A 16733-nucleotide genomic window follows, 5' to 3' on the forward strand; every position below is an offset into this window, starting at 1 on the left:
CTAAGTTACATGAAACGGCCAGGGATCCAGTCTGACCTACTCCCAACTCACTATTAGAGCTGTATGGCAAAAGGTCACTGTGTCACTGGAGGAACCCTGGTTGTGAGCCATGCAAGCCTGAGAAGAGTAGACCTTCCAAGAGATCTCTCAGTGAAGGGGGTGCTCTTAACAAGGCTGCTTAGCAAAGGAAGAATTGAAACAAAGATCATCTTTGTTCTGTGGTTATTACTGTTTATATTTATCCATGTTGTTGAAGTGGGGCGCACATTGTGGTGCACATGTAGAAGTCAAAGTCTTTGTACCTTGTAGGCCCAGGCACTCAACCCAGTTCATCAGGCTTGGATGCGTTTCTTCACCCAAGCTACGCTAGGAGCTTATTCTCTCTCATTCTTTCATTTGCTCGGTACCATTTCCTGTGGTGGCTTGCTGGGACCTCTAACTGGGATTACCTGAGGAGAATACGGAGGTTACAGTCCCAGGATATAGTGTTACACGGTCTTGACTTCCGAGCACCCAGGCCTCTCAGAAGGGCTAGTGCGCGCTCTGTGCGAGGCAGCCTTCCTTTGGTCCCTTCCTGTTGGATTACTAACTCTTTGCATTGTGATGTGTGTTTCAGCTGGGAAGGGCTATCCCTGCAAGACGTGTAAAATAGTGCTGAACTCCATAGAGCAGTACCAAGCTCACGTCAGTGGCTTCAAACACAAAAACCAGTGAGTAAAGTCCTTTTGAAGTTCACGGGTCTCCAGCAGGTCCAGGGTTTCTGAGTCAGGTGCTTTCTGGCACAGACAGACTGACTCAAAGCGCCTTCTCAGTCCCCGAGGTGTCTCCTGGGTCTCCATCAGCCTTCCCTCCAGCATTTGCACTGACTGAAAGCTGCAGGAGAGATGCAGCTCTTCCTTTGTGCTTTCAAATAGTACCTGGATTTCCTGGCCTGGAGCAACCTGAAGAGGGAAGCATGATTTTTCCCTACTGGTCTAGGGCCAGGCTGAGTCACATGTGACCCTGTCTGAAAACAAACACATAAAAACCTTTGCATAGTCAAAATATAAAGAAATAAGGTGGACCAGGTGGCACATGCCATAATCTAGCTCTTGGCAAGTAAAAGCAGGAGAACCAGAAGTTGAAGACCAACCTTGACTGTGTAGAGAGTTAGTTAGGGACCAGAATGTGGTCCATGAGAACCTGTCTCAGAAAACTGAATAAAAGAAAGAGAAAAAAAAGCTGAGCAGTGGTGGAACATGCTTTTAATCCCAATACTCTGCCGACAGGGGGAGCCAGCTCTCCTGAGTTCAAGTTTCAGGACAGCCAGGGCTACACAGAGAAACCCTGTCTTTAAAAAAGAAAGAAAAAGATGGGCAGTGGTGGCGCACGCCTTTAATCCCAGCATTTGGAGGCAGAGGCAGGTAGATTTCTGAGTTCGAGGCCAGCCTGGTCTACAGAGTGAGTTGCAGGACAGCCAGGGCTACTCAGAGAAACCCTGTCTCCAAAAACCAAAAAAGGAAGGAAGGAAGCAAACAAGCCAGGGCCAAGCAGTCAGGCATGGTGCACACCTATAATCTGAGCAGTTGGGAGGTTGAGGCAGGAGGATCAGGAATTCAAGGTCAGCCTGGACTGTACTTGCAAATCTGAGTGAAAACCACAAACAGAAGTCAGATGTGATGGCCGTGCTCGGCTTCCCTGCCCTGAGAGGCAGAGCTGGAGACCCCTGCGCTCCCTGGCCAGACAATGCAGCATATTAGCACGTTCTAGACCAGTGAGATAGGAGGACATACAGCACCTAAGGGATGACCTAGGGTAGACATACACACGCAAGAATTATGTTTGATGGAAAGCAAATATAACTCAAGATCATCATATTAAGCAAGACAAGCCAAATTCAGGAAAACAAATATAAAAATCATGGCTTTTTTCCCCCTCTCCTTTGCTGATCCTAAATTTCTAAAGAAATACTTTAAGCTAGTCGATTAAGCTTTCTGAAGTATAGCTTCATATGGAAAATGAGGGTGGTCTCACCCTGCAGAATTGATTTGAAGTTTTAGTGAGATAATACCCTAGTATTAAGTGATCCTCAGTAAAAAGAGAGGCCACCATGCCGTTGCCCCAACATATGAGGGAAGCCATACCACTGTCAGAACAAGCTACTGAATGTACCATCATGGCCATGCCACACACTCACTCTGTGTCTGTGTTTTCAAATTACAGGTCACCCAAAACTTTGGTGACGCTCGGGAGCCAGATGCCAGTGCAAACACAACCCACTCCAAAGGACTCGAGCACAGTGGAAGGCTAGCGCTTCGCTGCCTGGTCAGCCTTGGAAGACTAGAGCTGTCTCTGCCTGGTCAGCCTTGGGAGACTAGAGCTGTCTCTGCCTGGTCAGCCTTGGGAGACTAGAGCTGTCTCTGCCTGGTCAGCCTTGGAAGACTAGAGCTGTCTCTGCCTGCTCAGCCTTGGGAGACTAGAGCTGTCTCTGCCTGCTCAGCCTTGGGAGACTAGAGCTGTCTCTGCCTGCTCAGCCTTGGGACATCCACAAGCCAGTTTCTGGTGACTATGGTTAGCCCATGGCTCCGTCCTCCTCTTTTCTCAGAAGAATATGGAGGCATGAGGCCAACTTGGGCTGCAGATCTGCAGAGAATCTCTGGCAGCCGAGATGCAGCTCCTGCTGCTGCTCCTCTTTAGCATGGCCCTATAGGTCATGGCAGGAGACAGAGCTCTGAGAAGACCTGAAGTGGTGGTTTAGAGGTTGGCCTTCCCCGCCCCTCTGAGTGTGTGTCCTACAGTCCCAATGTCTGTTTTCACTCTCAAGGTCCTGAAGAGAAGCCATTATCTCTGGGCTTGAGGCAGCTTGGTGTAGAAACTTGGAGCTAATGTATCATTCCCTGTCCCTCAAGTGTGCAGGCTTGGTATAGATCCTGCCAACCATGAAGTCTCCTGGAACACATAGTCTGGGCAGAGCACTGCCATCTCTGCACCCGTCTCTCCAGTTCCCAAGTGGTGCTAGGCATCTACAGCAGCTAGGAGTTTGAGACCCGAGTACCCAGTGGGATCCTGGGAAGCAGCAAAGGGGGCCTTTGTCCAGAGGTGCTCCAACCCAGGTCGTGTGAGAAACTCTCCCACATGCTATGTTCCTTGATTCCATGCCCTTATAGGCAACTGCCTCCTGCCAGCCTGCTAACAGGTCACTTAGTGTTAGCTCTAGGCCCTGGTGCAGTGCGCTACCCCACCCAGTCTGCTGTGGTGCTACCCTCCACCCCCCCACCCCCAACCCCCCGTGGTCATCAAGAAGATTCTGGGGGAACTGAAAAGGAATGTAGGACTGGTGCAGGTTCTACAGTAAGCAAAAGGATCACCAGACCCTGAACTGAGAGATTCCTCCTGGGTTTGTGTCCTGGGAATCCACTGCAGAGGGTTGTACATGACTGTGGAGCAGGGCATCCAGGAAGAGTCCCTAGAGCTTGTAGAGATGAAAAGGTTTCCTTGTTAGTACAGGTGGGTACCGTGTAGGGATGGGGCAGACTGTAACCTCAGCCCTGGGGTCTACAGCCATGTTGATACTGCCGTGGCATCCCCACACAGACAGCCCCCAGTGTCCTCAAAAAAGATCTCACGCAGGAAAAGTCTCCCTGACGCCCTAAGCCCAACCCAGTTCATTCCGTCAGCTATCGGATTTATTCTTGAGATAGTCACTCTGGCTACTGAGTGGAGGACTGCAGATGGCCAGCATGGAAACTGTGTCCGTAAGGCTGTTTGTCTCCAGGGCAATCCCTTCAGGGTAGATGTCCACTGACCTCATGTCCAGGATGCTGTGTCTTAAGTTCTGGATATGTGAGTGATTGGGTGGCAGTGCTTAAAGACAGGTGTCCTTCCTTTCCCACTCCGCTTAAAGAGCTGAATGCATTTCCACGAAGTTCTCCTAGGCCAGCCGGTCCTTGGGAGAAACTTTTCTTTGACTCAGAAATGACCAGGCAGAGAACATTATAGCTTGCAAACTGATGCGGATGGCCAGGCCAAGCACCATTTGCCCCATTCCTTGCAGCACACTGCTCTGGGCACTTGCTCCTAGCTCCTGACTTAAGCTCTTGACTCCTGGGGTAGGTTCTCTGCTTTCAGCTTCCCAGCTGTAGGCCACCTCATCAGTCTTCCTAGAATTCCATGCAGCATGGTGTGTCAGAATTAGTATGAGGTAGGGAACTGAAGGGTGAGGACGTGAATGGTTTGACTAACCATTTAGCCCTTGTCTTGGAAGACCTCTCTGTTTCTGTAGAGTCTCCACCCGCTGCATGTCTAGCACTGCGGGTGGAAACCCTAGAAGTAGCTCGCTGTTGCCCTTTGGAAGTTCGCACACTTGAAAATCAGGATTTGGAGAGTCTCAGTGGGCCTGTGGGAGTGTCCAAGACGCAAACACTAACCACATGGAGTAGGAGGTTGAGAGAGAAACCTGGTCTCTGCCTTTGGGGGTTTTGTTTTCTAGTTTGTTTCGTGTGGCCCAGGCTGGCCTCAGACTTGTTATTGAGCAGGCTAGCCTTGAACTGCTTGCTGATCCTCCCAGCTCTGCCTCTCTGGTTCTGGGATGACAGGCATGGGCTACCACATCTGTTCTTATCCATGTTATTGTGGGTTTGATTGCTTGGTTTGGTTTGGTTTTTCAGGACAGGGTCTCAGTATGCAGCTCTGGCTGTTCTGGAACTCCCTCTGTAGGCCTTCAACTCAGAGATCCGCCTGCCTCCCCTTCCCAAGTGCTGGGATTAAAGACGTGTGCCTGGCTCAAAGGGTTTTTATACTATCTAGTAGTCCTATTTGGATCAGTCACAAACTAACTTTGTACCGTTGAGCAATTGTGTTGTTTCTCCTTGACATTATCTCGAATAAAGTTGTAAAAACTGTCATTTGATGTGTGTGCTCCTCCACTCAGTTCAGCATTTAAAACAACAAAAACAAACAAAAAACATCCTTTCTTTGTATTGTGACTTTTCTGGAACTTGTTATATAAACCCACAGACATCCACCTGCCTCTGCTTCGGAGTGCTTAAAGGCACGTGCCACCATACCCAGCTTACTTTCAACATTTTTTATAAGATCATATGTAGAACTCGCAAGCCTAGAATGGCGTTGGATATCAGAGCACAGGACCCCACACAGCAGGCGAGCATCAGAGAGAGCTCCTACCCGCTGTTCTAGTGGCCCAGGAAGGTCTCACAGGCCTGCGCCCTGGAGAGGCAGTCTACAATAATGGGAGGGAGCTCAGACTCTAGAATCAGCCAGGGCTCAGATATCAGGTCTGCCTCCACAAGGCCCTGTGATCTGGGTTAATTAACTCCCACCCCACCCCCATGTAAGACAGTGCCTACCTCAGAGACTCTGCCTATGCCAAGCCTGAACTACAGAGAAGAACCATCTGTCCTGCTGTAGCACTCCCCAGGTGACAGGCAGTCATGAAAGTGAGCCAACTTTACCATGCAGTGACCCATGATGGCCACTAGGTGGAAATCAGTCCTTTTTTTTTTTTTTTTTTTAATTGGATATTTTCTTTATTTACATTTCAAATGTTATCCCCTTTCCCGGATTCCCCAGCCCAGGAAATCCCCATCCCATCCCCCTTTCCCCTGCTTCTGTGAGGGTGTTCCCCAACCCACCCATCCACTCCTGCCTCCTACCCTCCCGCATTCTTCTACACTGGGGCATCAAGCCTTTACAAGACCAAGGGCCTCTTCTCCCATTGATGCCTGACAAGGCCATCTGCTACATATTCGGCTGCAGCTATGGGTCCCTCCATGTGTTTTGTTTGTTTGTTTGTTTGTTTTATTGTGCAGGGTACACCAATCCCAGGATGATCATGTTTAATTTAATGGCAAAAAGAATGAGGCGGACTTCTAAGTCTGTGTTTGATATTTCACTTAACCCTCAAGGCAACTGGGAAAAGCCAGTTTTGCCAGAAAAAAACAAGAGCCATGTGTCAGGTGACCTTACACAACCAGCCAAGCCTCCTTGGAAAGAGCTGACCCATGCTCCCAGTTATTTCCTTTTTAAATATTAGCTTTATTTATTACCATTATTATAGTCATTTGGGCACATATGTGCCCCTGGGCATATGTAGGAGTTCTCCTCCTCCCATGAGATTCGGAGATCAAGCTCAAGTCTAGGATTTTAAGCTTGAAGCATCTGTGGCTAGTTTCCAATTCTTTGTTTACATAAGTTGCCATCTGTAGTTCTAAAGCTGCTTCACCCAGGCTGGCCTCGAACTCAGAAATCCACCTGCCTCTGCCTCCCAAGTGCTGGGATTAAAGGTGTGCGCCACCACCACCCGACGGGATCCTTTTCTTATTTTAGGTTATGATAGGGTCTCATGGACTGAGCCGCCTCCCAAATGCTGAGATGACAAGCATCTGCAACCACACTCTTTATATTTTGTTTTGCTTTTTTGTTTGTTTGTTTGTTTCCATAGAGATAGGGTATTACTGTGTAGCCCAGGCTGGCCTTGAATTCATTATGTAGCCCATGTTGGCTCCAACATCACAGCAGTCCTCCTGCCTCAGCCTCCCAAGTACTAAAATTCCAGTTCTGAGTCACCACATGGGCTTCTACATTCTTTGGCTCCCCACCCACCTCCTGGTGCGAATTTCCACTGTGGTCCAGGGGCGTGGTGTTCCCACTCTATTCTGGAGAGTGGTCAGACCTCCAGCCTAGGCAGAACATAAATTTGGATTGTTAGTGACTACCTTTCCCAGTGTGTAGGGAAAATCTTCCTGAGAAACCAACACAAAGGAAAATAGCCAAGAAGTGAGAAGAAACAGGTCTCTAATGAGTACCCTGTCTAGCCATGTCAAAAGCTGATAGCCCCAGAACTTTCTAATTGACTTTTCCTTGAACCTATTTGCCTTGAGATGCTATCACTTTCAATGTAGAGTTCTGCCTGGGGGCCTGGAGACACACCTCAGAGATACAGCACCTAACTACAGTGTAGGAGAAGCTCTGGCTTCATGCCACTCAGCCGGGGAGAGGAGTAAGGAGCAAGGAGTGTTTTGACGTTATTTTGTTTGTTGCGGTATTGAGGGCTGAACCAGGGGCCTTGCTAGGCAAAGGCTTTACCACTGAATTAATAACCCTAGCCCAAAGAGGTCATCTCGGACCGCAGCATAAGACAGTCCTATATAAGCAACCCTGATGCGACCCCAGAACTACCCAGCTGAGCCTAGCCTAGCCTCAGAACTGCAAATCAGAATTGTTTAACATCACTGCCTTAGGGTTTCCTTTACTGAGATAAAACACTGTGACCAAAAGCAACTTGGGAAGGGATCGCTTTATCTTAGCTTACATCTCTGGGTAACTCTGAAGATCAGTCCAGGAATGGAAACCGGGTCAGGAACCTGGAGGCAGGAACTGAAGTAGACGCTATGGAGCAACAGCTGTTTCCTGGCTTGCTCAGTTCTTATAGAACTCAGAACCAACAGCCCAGGGATGTCAGTGCCCACAATGGGCTAGGCCCTCCCACATCAACTACTACAGCCTGGTATATCCATTCACTCATTCATTCATTCATTCATTCCCACATCAATTAGTCTACAGCCTGGTAAATTCTTTCTTTCTTCCTTCCCACGTCAATTAGTCTTCATTCTTTCTTTTTTTTTCTTTTTCTTTTTCCTTTTTTCCTTTTTTCTTGAGGTAAGGTTCTTTCTGTGTACCCTTGGCTGTTCTAGAACTCACTGTGTAGACCAGGCTGACCTCGAACTCGTGAGATTCCCGGAGGGACCCCCACACTCAAATCCCAGGAGCAATGCGACCCCACACACCACCAAGACAAGGACTTGATGCAATCTGTGAGAGGCTTTTTATTCCAGCTAGCTGGGGCGAGACTCATATCCCTCACAGGGGTAGAGGAGTCTGGCCCCGAGCAAGGTCTTAGGCAGCTTTTTATTCCTGTGCAGTTGCTGGGGCAAAAGGGAAGACTGGGGTAAGGGGAAGGTACGGGGTGGTTTCTGATTGGTGCTGGCTCGTGCTAGGATCTGGGGGCAGGCTAGCCACCTGGCAATTGTTTTGGGCTAGGTTGTTTCTCAGTTCTCGGGCCAAGTCTTCTTGGTTCCCTTGTTTCTGGGTTCTTGGGAACTGGCCTCCCATTGTTTTTAGGTTCTGGGAGCCAGTCTCCCACTGAGTTCAACTAATGGCTAAGTTCCCACAGTACAGTTTGAAAATTTTAACCTCTCAAACTCAGAGATCTGCCTGCCTCTGCCTCTTTTAACCCTGGCATTAAAGGAGTGCACCGCCATGCCCAGCTTAGGAGGCAGTTTAGTTTCTTCTTTTTTTAAAGATTTATTTATTTTATTTTATTTTATGCATATGAGTACACACTGTAGCTGTACAGATAGTTGAGAGCCTTCATCTGGTTGTTGGAATTTGACTTTTAGGACCTCTGCTCACTCCAGTAGAACCTGTTTGCTATGGCCCAAGGAGTTTTTTGTTTTTTTGTTTTTTGTTTTTTCAAGACAGGGTTTCTCTTTATAGCCTTGACTGTCCTGGAACTCATTCTGTAGACCAGGCTGGCCTTGAACTCAGAAATCCTGGGATTAACTATGAATCCCCTGATTAATATTAATTAATATTAATCCATCTGAGTGGCTTGAACCTACACAATAGTTAAGTGCTGGGATTAAAGGCATGCACCACCACTGCACGGCTTTTTTTATTTATTATTATAAATAAGTACACTGTAGCTGTCTTCAGACACACCAGAAGAGGACGTCAGATCTCATTACAGGTGGTTGTGAGCCACCATGTGGCTGCTGGGATTTGAACTCAGGATCTTTGGAAGATCTGTCGGTGTTCTTACCCGCTGAGCCATCTCTCCGGCCCAGGAGGCAATTCAATTTCTTTCTTTCTTTCTTTCTTTTTTTTTTTTGAGACAGGGTTTCTCTGTATAGCCCTGGCTGTCCTGGAACTCACTCTGTAGACCAGGCTGGCCTCGAACTCAGAAATCCGCCTGCCTCTGCCTCCCAAGTGCTGGGATTAAAGGCGTGGGCCACCACCGCCGGGCAAGGAGGTAGTTTCTTTTTTTTTTTTTTTAAAGATTTATTTATTTATTTATTTATTATGTGTATGAGTACACTGTAGCTGTAGAGATGGCTGTGAGCCATCATGTGGCTGCTGAGAATTGAACTCAGGACGGACGGCCCCACTCGCTCCAGCCTCGCATGCTCCGACGTAATACACTGTAGCTGACTTCAGACTCACCAGAAGAGGGCGTCAGATCTCATTAGGGATGGTTGTGAGCCACCATGTGGTTGCTGGGATCTGAACTCAGAACCTTCGGAAGAGCAATCAGTGCTCTTACCCGCTGAGCCATCTCGCCAGCCCAGGAGGCAGTTTCTTAATTGAGGTTCCCTCCTCTCAGATGACTCTAGTTTTTGTCAAGTTGACATAAAACTAGCCAGTGTAGTCACTAAGTTTGTAAGTTTGGTAATTGCTTATTATTAATTAGCCATGGCTCACAGAACCACGAGGAAAGGCAGCCTTTCCCTCCTCCTTTCGTCCTACAGTGGTATTCTCCCGGAAGAGCCACACCCTCTGATCCTGTGGTGTGTAGAACGATGACCATTGGGAATGTATTTAAAAGTGAGGTCTTGGGCCTAAAGCTGCTCGAGTCTCTCTCTCACTTTTCTGGAGTTCCTGCCTGAGGCCCCACAGCTTAACTATAAGGAAGAAAATGCAACAGAAAAAGAGTTTGCAGGGGCTGCTGAGAGCACTGACTGCTCTTCCGAAGGTCCTGAGTTCAAATCCCAGCAACCACATGGTGGCTCACAAACTACCTGTAATGAGATCTGACGCCCTCTTCTGGCACGTCTGAAGACAGCTACAGTGTATTTATGCATAATAATAAATAAATCTTTGGACTGGAGCAAGCAGAGGTCCTAAAAATTCAAATCCCAACAACACATGAAGGCTCACATGTATCATCTGTACAGCTACAGTGTACTCATATACAAAAAATAAATAAATAAATCTTTAAAAAAAGAAAGAAAGAAAAAGAAAAAGAGTTTGCGGAGCCAGAGGGGGTAGCTTGTGACAGGGTCTCTCAGTCAGCCCTGGTTGGCCTGCAACTCTTTTTTTGGTTGTTTTGTTTGTTTGTTTTTTGTTTTTTAAATTATTTGTTCAAGACAGTGTTTCTCTGTTTAACAGTTTAACAGTTCTGGCTGTCCTGGAACTCATTCTGTAGACTGAACCTTGAGCTCACAAATATCTACCTGCCTCTGCCTCCCAAGTACTGGGTAGGATTAAAGATGTGCTGGGAGGGCCAGAGCTAGAGGGAGAAAGGAAGGGGGTGGGAAGATGTGCTGGGATTAAAGGCTGGAATTCTTTATATAGTTGTGCTTCAGATTTGTGACTCTACCGGTAGGTGGTCTTTACTATTTGTGGGTTCTTCTTTTTCTCACCCTTTATTCCTCCCCCACCCCAGTTTCACCCCCTATCACTAGATAAGAGAGAAGGAAGAATAGAGGGGAGAGAGGGAAATCTTTGAATCTAATTTCTTCTTGTTTCTTCTTTGAGCAAGACTACTAACAGACAAAAATCATTCCCTCAGAATGACCAACAATCACCCACGCTGCCTCCCAGGGCTCCCAGGGCTCCCAGGGCTCTACCATTTATGTACCATCTCAAATGTTCCCAGAATTCCAAAGGTCATACAATCACAGAAACTATCTACTGCAGGCAAAACCATGCCTCTGCTGGAGCAGGAGGCAAATCGTTCTCAGTGGCTGCACACAGTCCAAAGTAGTCTCATATTTCATACCCCACCTCTCTCCCTCTCTCCCTGTCCCTCTCTCCCTGTCCCTCTCTCCCTGTCCCTCTCTTCCTGTCTCTCTCTTTCTCTCTGTCTCTCTCAGTCTCTGTCTCTGTCTCTGTCTCTCTCTCTGTCTCTCTCTCTCTCTCTGTGTGTGTGTGTGTGTGTGTGTGTGTGTGTGTGTGTGTGTGTGTGTTTTAAAGAAACCAAAATTCCAGGCTAGCAAGATGGCTCAGAGGGTAAGAGCACTGACTGCTCTTCCGAAGGTCCTGAGTTCGGATCCCAGAAACCACATGGTGGCTCGCAACCACCCGTAATGAGATCTGACGCCCTCTTCTGGTGCGTCTGAAGACAGCTACAGTGAATTACGCTGGAGTGAGTGGGCTGGCAGAGGTCCTAAGTTCAATTCCCAGCAGCCCCACACATGATGGCTCACGGCCATCTGTACAGCTACAGTGTACTCATACACATAAAATAAATAAAATAAATCTTTAAAAAAAAAAAAAGCAAAATTCCAAAACTCTCAATACATCCTCTCCTGCCTCCATCTCCTGAGTTCTGTAATTACAGGTGAATGCTACCACAGCCAACTAGAGAATGCATCTTGACCACACAGTTGGGCTCCTGGGCTCCGGCTATTCTTGAAACCTGAGCCACAGCTGGACACCAAAACTTCCAGTGCTGATAATCTCATTGTTTCCTGTGAGCGGACGCAAGTTGGATTATCTGTTACTTGCAGCTGAGTACAATCGTTCCCTGAAGGTCAGAGAGTTTGACCTATCATCTTCAGGGATGGGACAAAGGGGAAGGTCTAAGGAATATAAAAAGATGAACGTTTCTTTTACTTCAGCACCTACTGTATGCAGAGCCAAGGTCCTGAAACAGGACCTCAAAGTCCCCTGGCTATCATTGTGATAAAACGCTACAAAGAAAAATCCCAGCGTAGCCAGAGTGTGTAACAGGAGACAAAACTTACTCTGGGCTGGAACAAATGAAGTCTCCTGGAGGAATTAACTTCTTTTGTCTGGGGATGTGGATCAAACCCAAGACTGTGCATGTAAGTCTCCGTTCTGACACGGCATTCAACTCCAGTCCTGGAAGTGACATTTAAACTGGTGCTGGGATGTAGTTTAGTTGGTAGATTCCCTACCTGCCCAGCATGGACAGAGCCTGGAGTTGATCAGCAGTACCGCATAAACCAGGTGTGGTGGTACAAGCCTCTAACGCCAGCATTCAGAAGGCAGAGGCAGGAGGGTCAGATGGCCAAGGTTATCATCGGATACATAGTGAAGATGAGACCAGATTGGGTTTTATACCCTGTCTTAAAAACTAAAGCAAAATGAGACCAAAAAAATAAGATACAACAAGCTGGGCCATGCATGACTGTATATGACTTTAATCCCAGCACTCAGGAGACTGAGCCAGGAGGATCACCAGTTTAAAGCCAACCTGCTTTAGCAAGTTCTAGGCCAGCCTGAAGTAGTTAGGGAGAACCTATCTCAAATTAATTAATTTAATTAAGCAGGAATAGACTGAGAGTACACTCAATTCAGTGACAACAAGCCACTCCCTCCCTCCCTCTCTCCATTCCTTTTTTTTCTCTGAGATGGTAGCCCAGGCTGGAGGGTTAACCTCAGATTCATGAGGAACCTCCTGTCGAAGCCTCCCAGTTGCTGGGGTCTCAGGGAGTGGCCATGGTGCCTAGAAGCCTGGCTCTTTTACTTTGCATGTGCTGCAGCTCCGGCCCAGGGCTTCGAAAGTGTCAGCTGGTACATCCCAGCCCCTACAACTTTTTTTTACATCCTTCTTTTCAAGATGTCAGATTTAACATTCACCTGTAATGGTCGACTCATTCCTACCACATAGAGCATGGCAGAAAGACCAGGCTGTTTGGACCGCCTGGGCAAAGGCTCAGAGATTAACAGCATTTGCTGTTCTAGAGGGTCTGAGTTTGGTTCCAGCCCCCACATGGCAGCTCGCAACCATCTGTAACCCCAGATCCCGCAGGCCAGGCCCCTTTGGACTCTCAGGCATTCACATGATGTACACACAGACATTCGGGCAAAACGCTCATGGAGATAAAAATAAAAGAATTCCATCTAAGATATGTTTTAAATGGTCACAGTGTTGATTCCTGAAGTGTGTCTAACAGCTATTGCACCAGCTGCCTTCTCTTTCAGACGTCTGACGCAGGGACACCAGCCGGAGTGTACTGAGGACCCTCAAGTGACCCAAGGGCAAGGCTCTCAAAGAGAGAGATGGAGACCTCCTGCCACTTAGTGTACTGAGGCTCCCGGTCCTTTTGCTAGTCCATCTGCGCGTTTCCTTGTGAACTCCAGTGTTAGCAAAGAGCTCTGGAAAGTCAGTTTGTCAAGAGTCCCCTATGCCCAGTGTCATCTGACCAGGCTACTCACCCTCCCCCGACTCCCCACCCACTCACTGTCCGTCCACCCTGACCCCAGGAGTCTGACCAATATGACAAGGTGTGTCTGCAGCGAGACCTCTGCCAGGTCAGAAGCACAGAATGCCTCTTACCCCTCACGTCTCCTCTTAGTCATTTTCTGCCCTAGGGCTCTTGGCTCTAAGATCTCACTTAACCAATGCTGCATTTAGAGTTACTGCATCTCTGTCCCCCAGTATAAGATCCAGGACAGTACCAGTCTCTGTCCCTGTTACAATGGCCCTAAATAAGGTCTTCCGCATTAATCTGCTCCAAATATGGTTGATTGATTTGGTTGGGTTTTTTTGTTTGTTTGTGTTTTTTTTTTTTTTGTTTTTTGGGTTTTTTTTTGGGTTTTTTTTTGTTGTTGTTGTTTTGTTTTTGTTTTTGCTTTATTTTGTTTAGAAACAATCTCATGTAGCCTAGGCTAGCCCCAGCTTTACACTTGGAAGAAATAGAAGGATCAAAAGTTCAAGGTCATCTTTCAGTACTGTGCTTGAGGCCAGCCTGAACTACAAAATTCCCTGTCTCAATTTTTTTTAAGAATTATTTTATTTGGTGGTGCATGCCTTTAATCCCAGCACTTGGGAGGCAGAGACCTCTGAGTTCAAGGCCAGCCTGGTCTACAGAGTGAGTTCCAGGACACCCAAGGTTATACAGAGAAACCCTGTCCCAAAAAATAAAGAAAAAGAAAAAGAAAAAATTATTTATTTTATATATGAGTACACTGCGGGTGTCTTCAGACATACCAGGAGAGGGCATCAGATCCCATTACAGATGGTTGTGAGCCACCATGTGGTTTCTGGGAATTGAACTCAGGACCTTTAGAAGAGCAGCCAGTGCTCTTAACTACTGAGCCATCTCTCTTGCTCCTCTATCTCAAATTTAAAAAAAAAATAAATAAGAAAATAAATATAAATAAATAAATAAGATGCAAATCAGCCCTGGGCCACCCTGTTTCCTTTTCTTCTTTCCCCACCACACACAGCCCCATGTAGAGTGCACAGCCCTTCCTTCGCTGCCCCCCCCCACCCCCGCTGCTCTCTCCTGTCCAATCTACACCTCTCAGTGACTCTTTATGTTTTCCTGCTGCATAAAGCTCCAGACAGACCGTCCAGAATCCATCTGCGGGGCGGGGCGGGGGGTGTCCCACCCTAGCGCCTCTGCACCCGCTCTTCGTAGCAATGGCGTCCCTCGACCATGCCTGCCTCTCTCGCCCTCTGTCCAGATGTCCCATCAGATACCTGCCACTCAACATCCTGAACTTTCCCCTGATGTTCCCTCTTAAGCCCGCTGACCTTTCCTGACTACACATCTATGCCCATGTCTCTCTGGTAACAATAGCCTCTCCATCCTTCCCTGGTGCCCTGGTCCTCCTGTGCATGTGACTTCTCTCTGTCTGTTGTGGAATCCGTGTGTCCCCAGCCTGCCAGGCGTAGTGGCTCCTACCTGTAATCCCAGCACTCAAGAGACTGAACTCTGAGGATCAAGAGGAGGCTAGTCTGGACAACGCTGTGAGTTCCAGGCCAGTCTGGACTATACAGTGAGAATCTCTTTTTAAAAAGAGAAGGTAGGTGGAGAGATAGGTCTGTAGTTAAGAAACTTGCTGGGTTCAATTCCCAGCACCCACATGATGACCAAACATCTGTAACTCTAGTTCCAGAGGACCTTCTGATCTCCCTGGCACCAGGCACACACATGGTACACATGAGAAGCAAGAATACCCATACATATAAATAAATCTTCTTTTGTTTTGCATTTGTTTTGTTTTGGAGGAATAGTGTCTCACCATGTAACCTTGACCGTCCTGGAACTCTTGATGTAGCCCAGTCTAGCCCGGAACTTTCAGAGATCTTCCTGCCTCTGCCTCCCAAATTCCAGGCTTTAAGGCATGTGCCTCTACACCTGGATAAACTGTCAAATGTAAATACATACATACATACATATATACATACATACATACATGCATAACATACATGCATACATACATACATGCATACATACATACATACATACAGGAGAGTAGCAAGGTGGCTCAGAGGTTAAATCAAGGCACTGGCTGCCAAGCCCGATGATGTGCGTTTGATCCCCAGAACCCACTTAAAGGTGGGAGCAGAGAACTAACTCCACAGAGCTTTCCTGTGGCCTCCACACATCTGTTCTGTGTAGCACAAGTTCCCCCAATAATAATAGATTTAATTTAATTTATAAAGGAATATTCTGTCTCTCGGGCTATTGTGATTTACTTAGAAATGAGCCAAACCATAAATCCGGGCATGGGAACCATCTGGGGCCTGCCCTGGGACTAATTAAGACTCTCTGGGGAGCTGTAACTGTGGGAGCCTAGGGCGGCTTGGGAGAGCTGTCTTTGAAGAAACCCAAAATTACCACCACCGCTCCCCCCTTCTGTTTTGTTTGGGTCTTTTTAACTTTTTTTTTTTTTTTCAAGACAGGGTTTCTCTGTGTAGCTCTGGCTGTCCTGGAACTCACTCTGTAGACCAGGCTGGCCTCGAACTCAGAAATCCACCTGCCTCTACTTCCCAAGTGCTGGGATTAAAGGCGTGCGCTCCCACCGGCTGGCTCTTTTTTACTTTTTAAAATAAGCCTGGCTGATTGGAACTCACTATGTCTAGCAGACTGGCTTCAAACGTGTGGAGGACCCCACCTTCATTCTGCCTCCTATGTGGTGGTGGGACTACAGATCTAGACCACCACCCCCAGCCTACCACAGAGACAAGGCTGACTTAACTTTGTAGCTGTCTTCCTGCCTCTGCCTCTCAAGTACAGACTTGTGTTGGCTCCTTGAAGTCTCTTCGAGTTCCTCTTAGTCCCAAGAACCCTGTCTACCTTTCTGGGTGACTGTTGGGTTTAAAGTGCCTATGTCCACACTGGCCATGCTCTGCTGAGTATAGACCGCGTGCCAGGATCTGTCTCATGCCCCTCACACGGTCACAGTGGGTCATCGTGAAAGCACCAGACTTCACAGAAAGTGACGGAAGCTTAGAATGAGTCCTCCATGGACACATAGTCGATTTTCAGATGCAGCATGTAGACAGCCATCCATGAGGCTGGAGGGATGGCTCAGGGGTTAAGAGCACTGCTCTTCCAGAGGTCCTGAATTCCATTCCCAGCACCCACGAGGTGTCTTACAACCATCTGTAATGGGATCTGCTGCCCTCTTCTGGCAAGAAGACTCTATGCAGACAAAGCACTCTGTTTTTTAAAGGTTTATTTATTATGTATACAGTGTCCTGCCTGCACGCCAGAAGAAGGCATCAGACCTCCTTATGGACGGTTGTGAGCCATCATGTAGTTGCTAGGAAATGAACTCAGGACCTCTGGAATCATAGTCAGTGCTATCAACCTCCGAGCCATCTCTCCAGCCCAATAAGTAAATCTTTAAACAGCCATTCAGTTGCCATGGCTGGCCCCTCTAGTCTGCTCAGTGCACCAGACCTCCGGAAGCCTCTAGGAGGAGTATCTGGGGGATGGATCATGGTTAAGAGCCTGCACTGCTCTCAGAGA

General features: G+C 47.6%; 1 protein-coding gene across 6 annotated transcripts in view; it reads left to right on the forward strand.

Annotated features, from left to right (window-relative positions):
* Znf346 (zinc finger protein 346) overlaps nucleotides 1–4883 on the forward strand; it is a 29859-nt gene extending 24976 nt beyond the window's left edge. For 5 of the 6 annotated variants that reach the window (XM_031358538.1, XM_031358539.1, XM_031358540.1 and 2 more), the window contains 2 exons: nucleotides 617–710; nucleotides 2203–4883. In XM_031358538.1, coding sequence (XP_031214398.1) covers nucleotides 617–710; nucleotides 2203–2290 — 182 coding nt within the window. In that variant the 3' untranslated portion in view covers nucleotides 2291–4883. The remainder of the gene's footprint in view (nucleotides 1–616; nucleotides 711–2202) is intronic. The other variant, XM_031358543.1, reaches the window with a different exon arrangement.
* Nucleotides 4884–16733: the final 11850 nt, after the last annotated feature.

Source organism: Mastomys coucha, unplaced genomic scaffold (assembly GCF_008632895.1).
Source record: "Mastomys coucha isolate ucsf_1 unplaced genomic scaffold, UCSF_Mcou_1 pScaffold7, whole genome shotgun sequence".
Lineage (NCBI taxonomy): Eukaryota > Metazoa > Chordata > Mammalia > Rodentia > Muridae > Mastomys > Mastomys coucha.